This window comes from Lepus europaeus, chromosome 11, assembly GCF_033115175.1.
Source record: "Lepus europaeus isolate LE1 chromosome 11, mLepTim1.pri, whole genome shotgun sequence".
Lineage (NCBI taxonomy): Eukaryota > Metazoa > Chordata > Mammalia > Lagomorpha > Leporidae > Lepus > Lepus europaeus.
The window spans coordinates 21,287,036-21,307,253 of record NC_084837.1 but is presented as its reverse complement, the minus strand read 5'-3'; the positions used below and the strand labels follow the sequence as shown (position 1 = coordinate 21,307,253).

The 20,218-nt window shown below is 39.6% G+C and overlaps 1 protein-coding gene across 2 annotated transcripts in view; it reads right to left on the bottom strand.

Moving 5' to 3' along the window:
- The window catches only part of WDHD1 (WD repeat and HMG-box DNA binding protein 1), a 62,224-nt gene that overhangs the window by 5,864 nt on the left and 36,142 nt on the right, over positions 1-20,218 (bottom strand). Inside the window, exons 14-22 of one of the 2 annotated variants that reach the window (XM_062205091.1) lie at positions 19,190-19,327; positions 16,605-16,761; positions 7,613-7,727; positions 6,895-7,026; positions 4,376-4,593; positions 4,164-4,282; positions 3,920-3,976; positions 1,415-1,458; positions 881-1,054 (exon numbers count right to left, since the gene is read on the bottom strand). In XM_062205091.1, the coding sequence (XP_062061075.1) occupies positions 881-1,054; positions 1,415-1,458; positions 3,920-3,976; positions 4,164-4,282; positions 4,376-4,593; positions 6,895-7,026; positions 7,613-7,727; positions 16,605-16,761; positions 19,190-19,327 (1,154 nt within the window). The remainder of the gene's footprint in view (positions 1-880; positions 1,055-1,414; positions 1,459-3,919; positions 3,977-4,163; positions 4,283-4,375; positions 4,594-6,894; positions 7,027-7,612; positions 7,728-16,604; positions 16,762-19,189; positions 19,328-20,218) is intronic. The other variant, XM_062205092.1, reaches the window with a different exon arrangement.

The window sequence follows — 20,218 nt, the reverse complement described above, 5'->3', positions numbered from 1 at the left end:
TATAGTATAAGAAAGCTCTAAAATAAGTGAAGAAACATTTATAATCAATTAGAACTCTAATAATACCAACAATTAAAGTCTTGAGTTCTTAGCTGAAAATAGACACACACAATCTATACTTCAAATTCCATGTTTTCTAAATATATTATATAAAATGGAAAAAGACAAACTGTATATCTATTTTACTGATGATACTTCTGAGATGAAATAGTTATGAGAGTAGAAAAAAAATCAGAATACAAAACATGATTAAGATTAGGGCCATGTACTATATCACAGTCATTATTAAATAAAGATACACATCAGAACCATTTGGAATTTTTTTTTTTTTTTTTTTTTTTTTTTAACAGGCAGAGTGGATAGTGAGAGAGAGACAGAGAGAAAGGTCTTCCTTTTGTGCCGTTGGTTCACCCTCCAATGGCCGCTGCGGCCGGCGCATCTCACTGATCCGAAGCCAGGAGCCAGGTGCTTCTCCTGGTCTCCCATGCGGGTGCAGGGCCCAAGGACTTGGGCCAGCCTCCTCTGCCTTCCCGGGCCATAGCAGAGAGCTGGCCTGGAAGAGGGGCAACCGGGATAGAATCCGGAGCCCCAACCGGGACTAGAACCTGGTGTGCCGGCGCCGCAAGGCGGAGGATTAGCCTGTTAAGCCACGGCGCTGGCCCATTTGGAATATTTTTTTAAAATATACAGGCAGGTCCCTGAGTCCCTGGAGATGGGTACATATATTTAAAAAAAAAAAAAAAAAAAGTGATTATGTAGCAAGACTATATAATTAGGCAATTGTGAACAACTGGCACTTCCTATCCTATACTTGAAATAGTGAACTAAACCATGGATAAGCAAATCACAGTTTCTGCCTATGTGGTAGCTGAAATGGTACCTGCTTAGACTTGGGCTTTGGAATCAGAGGCTTTATAACTGGCGACTTTTCATAACTACTTGCAGCTCGATTAAGTGCAGTGGGTTTCCTGGATGGCTTGTTCATGTTGTCTAAAATATTAGTTGAACGTGCTGAATTCACTGACATGGCTGGCTCTTTGGAATTAGTAGAGACCTAAAGATCAAACAATGTTGGCATTTTATGTTTAATGAAGAAAAAAGATTTCTTTATTTTTCCCTTAAGTCTGTTACATTTACATTGCAATCTCATTTTTGGAAATGAATTCATGTGGCACATTCCAAGTTAAGATCAATGTATATCCCAAACACCACAGCCAAGAAAAACAGGAGTATCTTTTAAAACCACAGGGTCTTAGAAGACAAGTAAAAATGAACTAGTGCTATTTTTTTCCTCTATGTTCACAACGATCAGTCTTTAATGCCTCCATGTCTAGGGAGGGTCATCTAGTAATTTGCTTATTTTATGCATGGAAACATATTTAAACAATAGAAAATGTCACTGGAAAGAGTTTACCTTGAAGGGGTTTACTCGTCCTTGGCTGCTAGATGTAACTGCACCTTTCACAAGAAAAAAGCCCTCACTTAATAGTGGGAAAAAAATAGATGACTTCTGACTCTGATAACACCAGATAGAATATTTTAATTTATATTATAAGAAAACAAATATACTTTGCAAGCTCAAAACTATTAAAAACTATAGATCACCTCTTCCCTACTTCAAACATAAAATGAGAGCTACTAGGTGAGATCTAGCCCGACCTGCCACTACGACACATAATGCAATATGCATAGATCTATTCTTTCCTCCTGTACCATGAAAGAACACTGCTTAATTTTAGCTGAGGTTAGAATATTTACTTAAGTTCTGGATCTCACCCCCCTCCTGCTTTATCAATGTCCTGGACCTATCAACACTCTCACTTTTACCTTTGTCTTTTCCCTTTTTAGTGGCTCAAGTTTCTCAACTTAGATAATGAAAAACAAAACAAAACAAAACAAAACAAAAACAAAAAACCATACCCTCTGTACCCTACATTCCTTCCAGCTACCACTTTTTCATACCTCCTCTATGTAAAATGTTCAGCAGTTGTCCATACAGTTATTGCCATTTGCTCGCTGCTCATCTGTCCATCTGGACAACCTAATTAGGCTTCCCCTTACTACTCTACAGAGCCTCCTGCTAAGATCCCCATAATCTCTGCACAGACTTGATAGATACTTTGCAGGCATCTTATGTGACCTCCCAACAGCATTCCACATCATTGAGCGTCCTTTCTTCTTCATATTTTTTCCTCCCTTGACTTCCGAGATACTCCATTCTCTAACTTCTTTCTTTCCTCTTGAGACCAGTGGTCTCGTTCTTTTTCAATGGCTCTGCCTCCTCCTTTGCCTGATGCTTAAAAGGTGGGGATTCCAGGGCAAGTGTTGTGGCGTAGCAAGTAAAGCTGCCACCTGTGACACCGTATTCCATATGGGTGCGGGTTCATGTCCTGGCTGCTCCATTTCTGATCCGGCTCCCTGCAAATGCACCTGGGAAAGCAGCAGAAGATGGCCCAACTGCTTGGGCCCCTGAATCCACATTGGAGACCTGAAAGAAGCTCCTGGTTCCTGGCTTTGGTCTGGCTCAGCACTGGCTGTTGAGACCATCTGGAAGAGTGAATCAGTGGATTTAAGATCCCTCTCCCTCTATTTCTCCCTCCCTCTCTCTGAAACTTTCAAAGTAAATAAATAAATAAATCTTAACAAGGAAGGAAGGAAGGAAGGAAGGAAGGAAGGAAGGAAGGAAGGAAGGAAGAAAATGGGGAATTTCTTGGGCCTTCTTGCTTTACATTCTGTCCCAATGCCGGCTCACTCATGCCTATGGTTTAAATCACTGTACTTTTATTCCAATGATTTTCACTTTATAGCTCTAAGACAAATGGCTTTTTTGAGCTCTTGATCCAAACATCCAACTGTCTACATGACCACTCTATTTGTAGTGATGCATCTTCTACTTATCTCAACCTGCTTTTCCTTTGTGTTTCCTGGTTCAGTAAATGGTACCACTATTCACTCAGGTACTCAAGCCAGAACCTGAGAATCATTCCTTACCCCTGAACTTGTTCACTGTCTACATCATCTTCAGAAACACCTATACAATTCAACCATTCTTTTTACCCTCACCATCAATACCCTGGCCCAAGCCAGGATTCAATCTCATTCAGACTGCCTCAGTAGTCTTCTCCTATCCAGTCCTGCTTAATATACTGTGCCACACTTTGCCTCTGTTTACAACCTACAACAGCCTCCCAGTGACCTTAGAATGAAGGTCAAAGTCTTTAATATGGCCTACACAGATTTGCAGCATTTTGCCTGCTGTTCCTTAAGCCCAGTGCTTTTGCTCTGCTCCTGTCCCTTCCACCTTTGCCTAGCTAACTGTGATTCACCCTTCAGTATGCTTTAAACACTCCACGAAGCCTTCCTTGAATTTCCTACCCATCCTCCACCTGACTAGATTACAGCCACCTGTGACATGTTCTTTTAACATTATACATATTTTACAGTTATTTTTTCACTCAAAGTAATATAGGAACACAGTTTAAGAAGTCAAATGATACAACAATGATTAAGACTACAAATCACACACCAGTCCCTACTCCAACTTTCTCTACTCCCTAGTCCTGTGCCCTGAAAGCAACCGATGTGCAACTCCTTTAACTATTTCTTCAGCATCCTCAACATGTCCTTTGTGATATCCAGATCTGCCTCAACACCCCTCTGCCCAGCTGGGCTGAAACAGCATTAAAGCAGGGATCAACCATGCACACCTCTTGACTTTCATATCTTCCACTTTGCAAAACTCCTGATACACAATAAGCATTTTAAACAAAATTTTGTTAAGTGATCACAAACATCTCTAATTAAGATTCAATAATAAAAAATCAACAACAACAGGGTAAGGTTTATCTGAATAGATGTATCACTTTAAAGGCCAATTACAAAATTTCCTTGATACTACAAATTTACAAATATTTCTTACCTAACTTAACAGCTGGCACATCAGAGAAACTGGCACTTTTGGAAAGTAAGTTCTGTCCTATAGAATAATTAAGATAAAACAATATACCTTAAGTGGGGAACATAAAGTCATCCTGTATATCTAACAACTAGATAGTAAAGAAGTCTCAAAAAAGTATGGGTATTCAATTTCCCTCAGCCAAGTAAAATGGGAAAAGCCAAACACACATTTCTTATCTTTTATTGACTTGAAAAATGTATCTCACCATGCCTATGTAGGTCTGGGTTGTGTTCTACTTCATCAGCTTCTCTATTGTCCTCAGAATCTTCTTCAACTTGGTTTCTGAGCTGTGGCTGGTTCCACTCTGTAGCAGTATTATTGTAACTAGGAGGCAATATTATTCCATAAAGAACCATGAAAAGACAACTTAATATCCAGGATAGCAAAGGAAAATTCAAACAACCGACTATTTCATACCCACTATTCAGCTTTTTTCTGAAATCTTCTTCCTCTTCCTCTTCTGCTTGACTTGCTGCCAATTCTGTAGCCTTCTCCACAGCCAGTTCACTAAGTTTTTGGGCCAATATTAATTTCCGAGACCGAGAAGCATATTTAATGGCTAAATTCACAGCATTTTGCGTCATTAGATCAGCAAGTTCCACACAACGAAATTCCCGCTCCAGTTTACAAGAAAGCTAATGGAAAAAGAAACAATCAAATTACATTACATAAAACTTTTCACTGATACTATCAATAAAACTGAGGAAACAGTTTTCTAGATACTACAGATTCTAAGATCTGACCCTAAGATGCAATTCTACCATTTCTGAAATTGGAAAGTATGTTGTAATTAACAGTAGGTCAGTTTGATTGGCAGCATTTTTTTTCTGTCTCAGTGGCTTAAATGAATAAAATAACAGTGAATTTTACAATCAATAGTAGTAAATGGTAAACAAGTTAGTTATTACTCTGCTCAAAACAAGAACGCTACTAAGTGAATTTGATGGGGCCAGTAAATCTATTCGTTAATTTTTAAGTGTGATTGTCCATGATCTTCAACTACTAGAAAGTCACACAACTTCCAAATTAACAAAAACCCTTTCTTTTACTTGCTCTATTTCTTTATAATTACAATGTGAAATGAAGAGCATTCACTTAACATGACTCTAAAAGACTATTTTTGGGGTTTTTAGACCATAGTAGGTTAAGTATCTGCTTGCGGTGCTGTTATCCCACATGAGCACCGGTTTGAGTCCCAGCTGCTCCACTTTCGATCCAGCTCCCTGCTGATGGCCCAGGAAACTAGTGGAAGATGGCCCAAGTGCTTGGGCCCCTGCACCCAAGTGGGAGACCTGAAAAAAGCTACTGGCTTCAGGTCAGTGCAGCTCCAACCGGTGCAGCCAACTGGGGAGTGAACTAGAGGATGGAAGACCTCTTTCTCTCTCTGCCTCTCTACCTTTCAAATAAATAAATAAATCTAGAAATAAATTGAAGGAAGGAAGGAAGGAAGGAAGGAAGGAAGGAAGGAAGGAAGGAAAACTTACTTTGAAGATCTAAGGGACTCATAATTCATAGGGTGGAAGGATTACTTAGACATTCTTTGTCTGATCCTTGACCAGAGAAATTTGAGAAGTCCCTCTCAAGATCTCTAGTACCCTATGCCTATAAGCAGGACTTCTCAATCAGGGTGGCACTCTGCCTCAGAGGCATTTGGAAATGAAAAAGAGTAGTTTGGTTTTCACAGACACTAGGCTGAGCTAGACTAGGTTGAGCTAATGGCATTTACCTTATAAGCCAGGAATTGTAAAAGAACAGAGCAGCCCCCTAAACTACTAGTTCTTTGCTGAGAAATGCTGTACAAAGCAAAAGCTCCTCTAAACCTCAAAGTCAAACAAACCTAACGTGTTTTTATAAATGTGTTGTAAAAAATACAAAAGTTGCTGGATCCTAGCCCACAAATGACTCTTTAGAAAAGGAACAAAACTTATTCTACAATAAGCTAAGTTTCCTAAATACAAGGCAGTGCTGTCTTGAGGTGACAGTAATGAGCATTACTTTTTGAAACTGGAGTTACACTTTGTTCTGTGGTCTTGGATATCACTTTTCCCTCAGGACCTTAATTCTTCATCTATGAGGTCTACCACTATTAGCCACATTTCAGGACCTGGTACATAACATTGAACAGGATATGTTTACTGCCCTCAAGAAATTTCAGATCTAGTGCAAGATGAGTGGAGAAGAAATGGTATTATACTCTCTCCATAAATCAACCTAAAGGGAGGACACAAACACTTGAGCCTTAAGATATTCTGCCGCACTACAATCTGAAAGAAAAATCGCTGCATTTTCTGTTTGTGTGGCAGCCCAGATTGAACTACTCTTTTATATATATATATAAAACAAATATATTCCCAGTTAAATCTGGGAATGTATTTATATGTATATATATGTGTGTATGTATATATACACATATATGTATATATGTGTGTGTGTATATAATGTAAATACCCAAAGAACTATACCTGTCCACTGGCTACAAAGTCTCACTACATATAGCTCCCTAACTCAAAGAGGATGACAAAAAGCAGTCTTATCTGAAAGTCTGATCAAAGTTCTTATAGTCACCCCAGCCATGGAGATTTAAAAACAGTCCACATCCGAACTCTGAAAGGTAAGAGCTAAAGCAGTGACTATCAAACTTATTAAGTGTCTGAATTACCTGGAGGGCCTGGTAAAAACAGAGACTGATGGACAAATGCAGAAGGGGGGAAGCAGCCAGAAAAGTTTATTTGTATAATGACCTTGGTTACAAGGTAATGTTTTAAATATTTTAATTGCACATCAACTAGGAAACAGAACTTCTAAAAGACAAAAACTCTATAGGATAAAACTTAAGATTCACAAGTTGTAGAACTCAGGGCTAGTACATACTTTTTAAAAATTCAGCCTATTAGAAAAGCATTTAACTTTAATTTTTTTCAGTTTATTTTACTCACCGCAAGCATTTTCATTAAAAGTTCTTGTTGCTCCTTGACTGCTTGATTTTTAGTGCTCTCTTCATATTCATAACCATTTTTAGCTAAATAATCAATGTGGCTATGAAATATAACTGAACGCCAGAACTGTTCCTATAAAAGGGAATAAAATTGCTTACAGGCAATTATCACCTTAAAACCAGGCAAGTGTTAAATATTCATCTTAAGATACCAGTTTTTGAGTAAAATATTTTCAGAAATCCAGAAATCCTCCTTTATTTTTCTTCAAATTCCAACATGACAGAACAGCTAGACTCTCTTCTATCCTTACAAAAGGGATGTATGTGTGAACAGCAACCATGATTAATGCTCAGAGAACCTGGCAAGCTAGTTTTTAAATTTCTTTCCTTCTTATTTACAGTAACTAATCATAAGATTTCACAGGACTTCTGATGAATAGTGTTCGAACTAGAATTATGCAAGCTAGATGCACAAAATAGAAGCACCCACTTTCAGGGACATGAGAGACCCTGAAGGGGGGAATTTTATTACCTGGTTACCTCACAAAGTTTCTAGGAGCAGTGATGGCAACCGGTGGCCTGGTGATAATAAGGGATCCTCCCCTCTTCCTACTATCCTACTTACTTAATTACAAAGTAATGAATACTTAAGTCATCATAATTTTAAAATTTCTGTGCCACAGGCAGCACTCAAAGTATCAAGGTAAGACTGCACTCACCTCCATTTGTCCCTTCTCTGTTGCAATCTGGCAGTAAGGAAGCTTAAAGGGTAATATAGCCACAGCAGGGCGTGGAAGAGTAGGAGGAAATCGAGAACCTTTACAAGGAATGCACCTGTCAGTAAACAAAAAGTCTCACCATAAAAATATCTAAATTGTTATGAAAATGACTAAAATGGAAAATTTTTAAAACAGTGATTAACTTGAAACAACAGTATTATCCCAATAGCTGGTTTAATACTATATAATGTTTTTTTAAAGCCATTTTAGATGTAAAGACTATCCCTCCATACATTTTAAGAATTTCAAGGGGCTGGCACTATGGCCTTGTGGGTTAAGCTGCTATCTGTAGTGCTGGCATCCTATGGGCGCTGGTTCAAGTCCTGGCTGCTCCACTTCTGATCCAGCTCTCTGCTATAGCCTGGGAAAGCAGTAGAAGATGGCCCAAGTCCCTGGACCCCTGCACCCACGTGGAAGATCTGGAGGAAGCTCCTGGCTCCTGGCTTTAGCATGACCCAGCCCTAGCTATTGTGGCCATTTGGGGAGCAGACCAACAGCCGATGGAAGATTTCTGTTTCTTCTGTCTTTCTCTGTAACTCTGCCTTTCAAATAAAATAAATTAATCTTAAAAAAAAAAAAAAGAAGAAGAAGAAGAAGAAGAAAAAAAAAAAAAATAGGCCGGCGCCGTGGCTTAACAGGCTAATCCTCCACTTTGCGGCGCCGGCACACCAGGTTCTAGTCCCGGTTGGGGCGCTGGATTCTATTCTGGTTGCCCCTCTTCCAGGCCAGCTCTCTGCTATGGCCCGGGCAGGCAGTGGAGGATGGCCCAAGTCCTTGGGCCCTGCACCCACATGGGAGACCAGGAGAAGCACCTGGCTCCTGGCTTCGGATCAGTGAGATGCGCCGGCCGCAGCGGCCATTGGAGGGTGAACCAACGGCAAAAAGGAAGACCTTTCTCTCTGTCTCTCTCACTATCCACTCTGCCTGTAAAAAAAAAAAAAAAAAAAAAAAAAAAAAAAAAAAAAAAAAAAAAAAAAGACTTCAAAAAGTCTCTTCTCATATTAGTTTTATTAAATAACAATCACTAGGGGCCAGTGCTGTGACATAGTAGGTTCAGCCACTTGCGTTGCCAGCATCACTTTATTGGAGCACTATTTTGCATGTAGGCTGCTCCCCACTTGGAATACAGCTCCTTGCTAATTTGCCTGGTAAAGGAGCAGATGACCCAATTTATTTGGACCACTGTCACCCACATGGGAGATCCAGACGGAGTTCTAGACTCCTGGCAGCAGCCTGGCCCAGATCTGACCCCTACAGCCATGAACTAGCAGATGGAAGATCTCTTTCTCTCAATATCTCTCCCTATCACTCTGCCTTTCAAATAAATCATTAAAAAAAAAAATCACTAAAATACATCAGCTCTCTTCATATTTTCCTTAGTAAACTTCCCTCTTCTAAAATGTAAACTGCTATAAGCACTTGTCATGAGGTTCATGTTGTCAATCAAATCACTGTTAGAGAAAATGCTGATATAACATATTTAATTTCTTTATCAATTTGGGACTATTTGGTACCATTGGTTGAAAGTGTCAAATAAGGGAAAAAGATTGTGAAATATCCAATACTGATCATTCTTCATTAGAAAATGGTAAGACTGGAGCATACAATTCAATACCATTTAAAAAAAAATGGTGGAGGTGGGTCTTTAACCCAGAGGTTAAGATGCCCAGGTCCTACATCAGAGTGGCTCCTAACTCCAGCTTCCTACTCATGCAGATCCTAGGAGGAGGAGGAGAAGGCTCAAGTAACTGGGTTCCTGCCACCCACGATGGTAACCTGATTGAGTCCTAGATCCTGGCTTTGGCCTGGAGCAGTCTCAGCCATTGAGGGCATTTGGGGTATGAACCAGCAGATGGGCAACTCTCTCTCAGATACATTTAATTAAAAACAAAAAACATTATAATCTGTGGTTCAGCAGATTAAGCCACAGCTTGGGATGCCTGCATCCCATATCAGAGTACCAGCTTCCTGTTATATATCTGGGAAGGCAGCAGATGACAGTCCAAGTACCTGGGTCCTTGCCACCCAGGTAGGGAGACCTGGATGGATTTCCCAGCTCCTGGCTTCAGTGTGGCCCAACTCCAGCAATTGTGGGCATCTGGGGAAAGAACTGTCTGTCTCTGTATCTCCCTCTTTTTCTTTGACTCAGCCTTTCAAATTAAAAAAAATTAGAATCTACATGTGCTCTGCAAAATCAAAGGTTGCCTTATATGGTCATAGCTCAGTGGGCAAGGACTTGGTCTAAAGATTTTGAGACTCAGATATGTAAGGCCTTTTTGGCCCAACCTGAGAAGCACTATCTTAATTTATTCATGAAAAAGAATTCATTAGTCACAAAACAAATCATTACAAAACTACTGAAAAACCATGACTGTGCACTAGAAATATCACCGACAATTTTCCTATTTTCATTAAGTCATTTTGAAAACAGTACCTTGCTCAATGCTTACGAATAGCCATTCCCTTAACAGAGTACAGCCCTTCATTCAGGGCTTTAAGTCGAGACATTCTTGAAAGACAAACACTAAGCAAAAATTAGGCACTTGGGTTCAACTGTCCTTTTCATAAAGATCTCCTAGTATTATCAAATGTCCACTAGAAAAAAAGTAAGTGGCAATAATCAGGAATCTTTTTCATGAACTTGAACTTGAACACCTTTCCTTCTTTTTAGGATTACATAATTAAAGTACAGACATGTTTTTAAGAGTTCCAAGGGCAGGGCTGGCGCTGTGGCATAGTAGGTAGAGCTGCCACTTGCAGTGCTGGCACCCTATATGGGCACCAGTTCTAGTCCTGGCTGCTCCTTTTCGGATCCAGCCTTCTGCTATGGCCTTGGAAAGCAGTAGAAAATGGTCCAAGTCCTTGGGCCCCTGCACCTGTGTGGGAAACCTGGAAGAAGCTCCTGGCTCCTGCCTTCAGATTGGCGCAGCCATCTGGGGAATGAACCAGTGGATGGAAGACTTCTCTCTCTCTCTCTGCCTCTCTAATCAATAATATTTAAAAAAAAAAAAAAAAAAAAAAAAAAAGAAAAAAGAATTCCACAGGCTAGTTTCATGGTGTAGCAAGCCACCACCTTCAATGCCAGCACCCCAGATGGTTGCCAGTTTGAGTCCCGCCTGCTCCACTTCCGATCTAGATCCTTGCTAATGGTCAGGGAAAGCAACAGAAGATGTTGCTTGGGTCCCTGCACCCACGTAGGAGTTCCGGATGGAGTTCCAGGCTCCTGGACTCAGCTTGGCCCAGCCTCAGCTGTTGAGGCCATCTGGCTGTTGAGGCCAAACAAACAAAAATCTTTAAAAAAAAAAAAACTGTTCCAGTTTTAATATATAATTTCAGAATACCTCAAATTTTAAAGATCTCTTGTGGCAATTCTCTCATGTACCGATTCACAAAAAAACCACTTGTTTACTAGTCTAGCAAAATGAAAAAGAACATGTGCATTCACAAAGTTTAAGTACCATTACAAACATTTACATGCACATTAACAAAAGTAATATGCATTAGTTCAATATTTTTTGCTGTAATGCAACTAATACTCTTTTGTTTAAAAATATAGTTACAGCTCAAATACTTTATTGATTTAGCCACAGTAAGCAATTATCACAAAGGAAAAAAGAATATTGATTAGGATTTTATCATTACTTTCTAATCTACATTTAAAACAAAGCATAGCACCAATTCACATTTCTTAGCTTTACAGATATAATTCAAAAACTTCTCTCTGTTATATATCCCTCTCAGAGAAATTACAGGAAAAAACAAACATACTCTGACTGCTAATTTGGTAGGTTTGCCTCCTATGAATAACTTCCCAGAAACCATTTGGCTGAGGAAATATGGAAAGAAAAAAAAACATAGTTTACAAAGAACATAAAATGACTTCAGTCCTTTACAACTGATAACAAAATCTGTCCTTTTACTATATTAAAGAAAGAGTTGGAAAACACCCAACTGGACAAAGCCGAGGCCAATGTCCAGACCAACTGTCCTTCCCCAGTTAGCAAGTTTGACTTTATCTTCTGTGTACATGGCACCCTTCTGCTTTCAGAGGACTTTGTTCACACTTCTTTTAAAGTGCTCACTCAGGAATAGCAGAATTGCCTTATTCATCTTTGCACATGTAGTCAGTACCACTAAGTTTGTGGAAAAGTGAATTTTAAGCAAGTTTATTTTGATGAAAAAAAGTTTTGAAATCCATGCATATTCTTTTCATAATGCATATTTTTCATAAACTTTTTGGAGACTCATTGTATGAATGGATTTCAAAACTTTTGCACCAAAACATTTTTTTTAATTTTTCATTTTCCATGAATTTTTTAAAGTACCACTAGCAAATGTTTATAAAATGAACACAACCAGAAAAATTATATAGCTTTCAAGTGTGTTAAATAACTCTCTTAAGAGTTTTTAAAAACTAGAGAAAAGTACTGTTGCTGCTTGTAGTAGAGCAGAGCAAAATCAGTTTAGTCATAGCAAAATCAGTTAACCAGTAGTGATCACTTAAAAATCCTTAGTGGAAATAACAGAAGCAGTTTTGCTACACTAAAGTTCAAATAAAGGGGGTTAGGGATGACACCCCCAGATTAGCAACTTCTTATATTCATAATTAAAGCAAGGTATTTTGTACTGAGTCAAATTAACTTTTAAAAAAATTATTTTTAACAAAATCTACTCCCTTTTAGCTCACCTAAGTGCCAGGCCCTGTTCTAAGTATATTCTATAACTCACTTGATCTCAGCAATTCTGAGAGATGGGTACACTGGTTTGAGAAATGAAGAAAAAAAGGAATAGATAATGTAAGAAGCTTGGCAAGCTGCACAGGACACTGCAGGAGACAGTGGGGCTCCAAAGCTCAAGCTCTGGATTCCAGACCACACGGCCTTTCTAGACGAGCACGTGGGCTGCTATCTTTACCACAAACACTGAGTGCAATCAAAAGCATTAGAAACTAAACAAATTTCTAAATTTATTTCTAAAACAACAATTTTTCTTTCATGATTTTATTTATTTATTTTTACCCATCATGTCCACCTCAACTGGGAACTTATTTTTTTTATATATATATATTTCCTGAGAGGCAGAGAGAGAGACAGAAACAGAAAGACAGAGCTGCCATCCACTGGTTCCATCCTCTGCCTGGGTTTAGGCCAGGGCTGAAGTTGAGAGCTGAGAACTCAGTTAGGTCTCCCCACATGGATGGCAGGGGCTTTATAAAGCACTTGAGCCATCACCACTGCCTCCCAAGGTCCTTAGGAGGATGCTGGAATCAGGAGCTGGAGCCACAAAATTGAACCCAGGCTTAACTGCTAAGCTAAATACCTGCCCTCCAATTAGGAATTTAACCTTGTATCATGCCACTAAAATCCCTGTCATAAGTCACCAATAAACTGTGTAGCCAAATTAAGAAGTCTTCTTGAATTGGACTTCTAGCCAAACCTAATTCAGTTTACTGAATTGCTGCTTTCATTCTTTAAAATTCCAATTCATTTAATCTTTGAACAGTAATACAATTACATGCTCAAAAAATATAAAAAGGAATATGGAGAAAAGTCCCTATACTATCCACTGAGTTTCTCTCTACCAGTAACTATCATTCCCTTTCTTTTTAATATTCCAGGGATTCTTTCTGCATAGATAAGCCAATATAATTGTGTATTCTTATTTTCTTCTCCCTTTTACATGAATAGTGTTTCATTGAACATATATTACAGATCTTTCTACATCATTACATAGTGTCCCCATCCTTTTTAATAGCAGCTTTACCAAGATATAATTCACATTTCATTGAGTTCACATAAAATGTATTATGGACATTTCATTTCACAGAATATACAATTCAGTAGCTTTTAGTGTATGGACAGAGTATGCCTCCATCACCACTGTCTAATTCATAACATTTTCATGACCCCAAAAAGAAATGTTATACCCATTAATACTTACTCCCTATTCTCCAATCCCTACACATACCCTGCCCCACCAACCCTGATAAAACTAATCTACTTTTAGATAGCTTATTATGAACATTCCATATAAATGGAATTATATAGCATGTGGCCTTTTGCATCTGGCTTCCTATATTTACCATGATGTTTGTTTGTTTTTATTTATTTCAAAGTCAAATTTAGAGAGAGAGGGAGAGAGAGACAGATTTTCCATCCTCTGGTTCACTCTGGGAAGGCCACAACGGCAGGGACTGGGCCATGCTGAAGATAGGAGACAGGAACCTCTTCTGGGTTTCCCACAGGGGTGGCATGGGTCCAAACACTTGGGCCACCTTCTGCTGCTTTTCCCAGGCCATTAGCAGAGAGCTAGATTGGAAGTGGAGCAGCCAAGACTCAAACCGCACCCATACAAAATGCTGGCATTGCAGGCAGGGGTTTAACCTGCTATGCCACGGACATATGTGGTAGCATAGTTAGTACTCCTTTCATTTTCATAGCCCAATAATGTTGCACTGTATGGATATGCCACATTGTATTTATCCTTTCATCAGCTGATAGATACTTGTTCCCTTCTCACTTAGCAGCTATTATTAACAAATCTAGTATGAGCATTCAAGTGCAAATTTTTGTTTGGGCATGTTTTCATTTCTCTTGGTTAAATATCTAGAAGTGAAACAGCTGGACCACATGGTAACCACGCTTCACCTTTCAAGTAATTGCCAAACTGTACCATTTTACATCCCCATATGTCATTGGGTTCCAATTTCTCTACAACCACACCAATATCTGTTATTGTCTTTATTATTATTATTATTACTTGAGAGACACAGCGGGGGGGGGGGGTGTCCCATTTCCTGGTTCATTCTCCAAATCCTGCAATTCCAAATCCCTCAAGTGGTGGTGAAAACTCAACTACCTGCTGTCTACCAGAGTCTACATTAGCAGGAAGCTAGAATCAGGTGTGGAGCTGGGAATCAAACCCAGGAACTCTGATATGGAATATGTGGGCATCAACTGGCGGTCTCATTGCTAGACCAAAAGCCCATTGCTGTCTTTTTTTTTAAGAAGTGAGTCCCAGTGGGTGTGGAGGAGTAGCTCATTGTGGTTTTGATTTGCATTTCCCTAATGACTAATGATAGTGAATGTCTTTTCCTGTGCTTATTGGCCAATATGTATATTTCTTTTTAGAGATTTATTTTATTTGAAAGTCAGAGTTACACAGAGAGGAGAGGCAGAGAGAGAAAGGTCTTCCATCTGCTGGTTCACTCCCCAATTGGCTGCTGTAATGGCTGGAGCTGGGCCAATCCGAAGCCAGGAGCTTCTTAGGGATTTCCCACATGGGTACAGGGCCCCAAGGACTTGGAACATCTTCCGCTAACTTCCCAGCCACATTAGCAGGGAGCTGGATCAGATATGGAGCAACTGGGGCTTGAACTGGTGCCCATATAGGATGCCCAGAATTGTTTTTACCTGACAGATTAGAAAATTCTGAAAGTTTGATAACAGTCTTGGTTGGTGAGGTTTTAGGGAAATAACCAAGTGCATACATTACTTATGACAGTATAATGGGAACAATTCCTATGGAGAGCAGTTTGTAAGAGCTATCAGAAGTAAAAGTGTGTATCTCTTTGACCCAGTAATTTTAGAATGGGTCCCAGAGATAGACTAGCACAAGGGTACAAAAGTTCATGGAAAGTGGAACTAAGATAAGCTTATTTTGAAACACACAGAATTAAAGTTCTGCATGGTTTTTCCATAATATGTATTTTCCATAGACTTTTTAAGGACCCCTCATACTTGTTATTTTAAAATAGGATCCACGGACCAGCATCAATGTCACAGGGGGCTTGTTACAAATGCCAAATCTCTGAAGTCATGTCAGACCCACCAAATTAGAAACTCTTAACAAGACCCCAGGTGATCCATGTGACCCTGAGTCTGCGAAGTACTGCTGCTAGCATATGTGAGAAATAATATACGTAAAAGATATCCTACATACAAAATTGTTAATACTAGCGAAAGCCTGGAAACCTGGATTTCCAAATATATTCTATACATCTATACGGTACAATACTGTGCAGCTTTTTTAAAAGGTGAAATGAATCATAGATGTGTTAAGTGACTTGTAATTAGAGGATACAAAGAACTCTTACAATTCAAAAAAAAGACAACCTAATTAAAAGGATTTGAAAAGGCATTTCTTTACAAAAGATACACACTGGATGCCAGCGCTTTGGCATAGTGGGTAAAGCAGCTGCCCACAGTGCCAGCATCCCATATGGGTGCCAGCTCGAGACCCGGCTACCCCACTTCTGATCCAGCTCTCTGCTATGGCCTGGGAAAACAGCACAAGATGGCCCAAGTCCTTGGGCCCTTGCACCCACGTGGGAGACCCAGAAGAAGCTCCTGGCTTCGGATTGGCCCAGCTCTGGCTGTTGCGGCCATTTGGGGAATGAACCACTGGATTGAAGACTTCTCTCTCTCGGCCTCTGCCTCTCTGTAACTCTGCATTTCAACTAAATAAATAAATCTTTTTAAAAATAAATAAAAAATAAAAATAAAACTGTGTTGAAACTAAATGGATTGAGAATTCTACACTTGTAATCAACTAGTAAATTTCTACTGGTCCTTTACCCTATTCAACAACTAAGCAGAAACTCTCAATAAAGCAGAATTATACACCCAATTCTAAATCAAAACAGAAAAATTAGAATGACACAAAAGGTAAAATGCCATGTTTAACCAGAATACCCCTCTTTGTCTCGAAGCTAAGGTTATACTAATAAACTTTATTTCTATTCTGTTCAGAAATTTCAGGTGAAGCAATTGGTTGAAAACTTCAAAGTGAATATATACAAATTCTTAATTTAGTGACTATGGAAAGCAGGTAAACTAACATGAAAGACAAACAAATACACTTAGTAAGCATCATTTAAAGATTTCAAAGTACTTTTTAAAGAGTCAATATTACACATTTGGTGATCACCCACCTCAGTTGCTGGGGATTTTCATGGATACCAACCACCCAATAGTGATCAGATTTTCCTTTGCAGTGCTCTCTAGTGTTACATATGGGAGTCCATGTATCAGCAAGCCCTCTGTTAAGCATTCGAACAGAGCCTTCGGAGTCCACATAACAAGGGGTACCTATACACCAACAGAAAAAGAAATCACTTGGAGATATAGCTAACATGTTTGTTCAACCTTCATTTCAAAAGCAAAAAGCAAAAGGTCAATAACCTAAGATTATTTCTCTCAACATTTTACTAATCATACAGAATAGGACCTAACTGAAGGAAGAAAAACTGTACGTGTTACGACTGAGATCTTCCCAAATAAAGAGAAAAATCCGAGTTTCAGTGAAAACTGTGCCACCTGCTGGAATATCACAAGAACAATCTTTAAGTGAATTTCACTTAAAAAAAATTAAACATGAATCTGAACTGGTTAAGAGATACTAAGAGGTCGGCGCTGTGGCTCAATAGGCTAATCCTCCGCCTTGCAACGCCGGCACACCAGGTTCTAGTCCCGGTTGCCCCTCTTCCAGGCCAGCTCTCTGCTATGGCCAGGGAGTGCAGTGGAGGATGGCCCAAGTGCTTGGGCCCTGCACCCCATGGGAGACCAGGAGAAGCACCTGGATTGTATTCTCAGCTCCCACCTTCAGCTCTGGTCCCCTCATTGCAGGCACCTGGGAAATGAATCAGTGAGCACTTTCTCTATCTGTATTTGTCTTCTACCTCTCAAAAAAACAGTTTATGAATAATGCATTCAAAAGATAGCTTTTTTAAAAATTAAATTACTAATATGATACTAACAGAAAATACATCCAGAAATAACTAATTTTTTTAAGTTAATTATTTGAAGGATAGAGCAACAGAGAGAGAAAGACATCATCCATCCACTGGTGCACTCCCAACATAGCCACAACAGCAAGGGATGGACCAGACTAAGGCAGCAACTAGAAACTCCATCCTGGCTCTTCCATGTGCGTAGCAGGGACCCAAGTACTTGAGCCATCATCTGATGCCTCTCAGAGTGCACATTAGTAGGAAGCTGGATCAAGACTTGATCTCAGGCATTCTGACATGGCATGTGGTCATCCCAAACAGTGGTTTAACCCACTGCGCCACAACAGCCACTCCAGAAATGACTGATATTCTAAAAGACAAACAGGAGTTTCCAATGACATAAATAATAAAAGGCATGAATCTCCAATAACATAAATATGTAAGTTTATGAGACAGGACTTTATAATAAAATACTGCTCAGTGTCCTTCAAACCATCTGTCATAAGCTGCTAAAAGGGGCCTGCAATAGCACTGTCCAATAAAAATGTGAGCTACAAATCTAATTTTTAATTTCCTGGTGCCACAATTAAAAAAAAGAGAGAGAGATCAGCAGTACGGGGAGGTAAGATGGCTTACAATGCGGCCAGTGCCGGCACTGTAGGCATCACATATGGCCACTGGTTCAAGTCCAGCTGCTCCACTTCTGATCCAGCTCCCTGCTAATGCATCTGAGAAATCAGTAGAAGATGGACAAAGTTCTTGAGTCCCTGTACCCATGTGGGAGACCTGGAATAAGGTCTTGGCTCCTGGCTTCTAATCAACCCAGCTCCGGCTATTGCAGTCATTTGTGGAGTGAACCAACAGATAGATCTTTCTCTCCTTTCTCTTTCAATCTCTCTTTTTTGAAAGATTTATTTATTTATTTGAAAGTTAGAGTTACAGAGAGGCAGAGGTAGAGAAAGAGGTCTTCCATCTACTGGTTCACTGCTGAGATGGCCACAACGGCCAGAGTTGAGCCAATCCAAAGCCAGAAGCTTCTTTTGGGTCTCCCATGCGGGTGCAGGGGCCCAAGGACTTGGGCCATCTTCTACTGCTTTCTCAGGTCATAGCAGAGAGCTGGATCAGAAATGGAGCACCCGGGACTCGAACCGGCACCCATATGGGATGCCGGCACTGCAGGCAGTACTTTTACCCACTAATCCACAGTGCTGGCCCCACTAATAAATCTTTTTATAAAAAGTGAAGCTACTCTTAATAATTTGATTTGATCAAGGGTAGCCAAACTATCATTCAATACATTATCAATATTAAAAAATTTGAGACATTTTACATTTTTTTCTTACTAAATCTTTAACAGTATTTTCTACTTAGAGCACATCTCAATTCAGGTAAGTCACATTTCAATGAGTCAATAAGTCACATGTGGCTACTAGTTACTCTAGAGGACAGTACATATTTAGAAAATTACTGATTTTTGTGTAGAATCTGCTAGAGAAAATATAACTTTACCATTGCTCTATATCTCTTCTTTGCTATATAACAAAAAATTATATTTCCCTCTTCATAAGTTTTCTAATTAGAATTCTCATAAAAAGAGATTTTGGACATAGAACAATGGCTTGCCTAACAACAGTAGTTTCTTTTCAGTTTTGCCCACTTATTGAAATTTAAAATTTAAATATAAAATACAGATAATTTATCTCTAAAGAAATTAACTGTGGATAAAACAATGAAACAATTTTCCTGTTAGAAAATGTCATTAATATAAAGAAATAGATTTTTCTTGCCTTCAGCTGAAAACCCAACCCATGCAAGGTAGGATTTCCTTGTAAGAGGAAGAGGGTCACCATGCAAAATCTGTTTTTTCTTTTTCCCCAGCTCTAGCAGTTGAACTCCAAGGCACTGATCTCCATCAAACCCTGTACCTAGTAAGAAAATAAATATAAATCAGGCATCAAAGGTTATTCTGTTATAGTACAGTCTACATTATTTTCTGTGAATTGATTTTGTGATAGATTCTGAGAATAACTAGCACTATCTGTTATGGGTAAACCATTCTAATTGAGGGACCATTAAGGTATTAGAAGCAAACTAGGGGGGCTGGCACTGTGGCACAGCAGATGAAGCCATTGCCTACAGTGCCAGCATCCCGTATGGGCACCAGTTTGAGTCCTGGTTGCTCCTCTTCCAATCCAGCTCTCTGCTAATGAGCCTGGGAAGCTCCTGGCTCCTGATTGGCACAGCTCCCGCAGTTGCAGCCAATTAGGGAGTGAACCATCGGATAGAAGACCTCTGTCTCTCTCTGCCTCCCCTTCTCTCTCTGTGTAACTCTGACTTTCAAATAAATAAATAAATCTTTAAAAAAAAGCAAACTAATAATTTACGTGGGCTATTTATATAAGGTAGTTATAAATGGTCAGGCATTCACTCAGGAAATATTTACAGAGAACTTACTGTGCACCAGGCACTGGTCTAGGCACTGGGGCTACAAGGCTAAATGAAGTCACCGTTCTCATGAAATTCATGTTTAGGTAGGAGAAGAAAGACAATAAAAAATGCTATAAAAAGGTAAATAGGAGTAGACATTGTGGGGCTACCGGTAAAGCCCCGAGCTGGGATGCCCATGCTGGGGTGCCAGTACAGTCCAGGGTACTTCACTTCTGATCTTGCAGATGTGCACCCTGGGAGGTTTGTGGACTTGGCCCACATGGGAGACCCAGATGGAGGACCTGGTTCTTGGATTTGGCCTGGCCCAGCCCTTGCTGTTGCTGGCATTTGGAAAGTAATCGAGCAAACTGAAGATCTCTCTTTCTCTG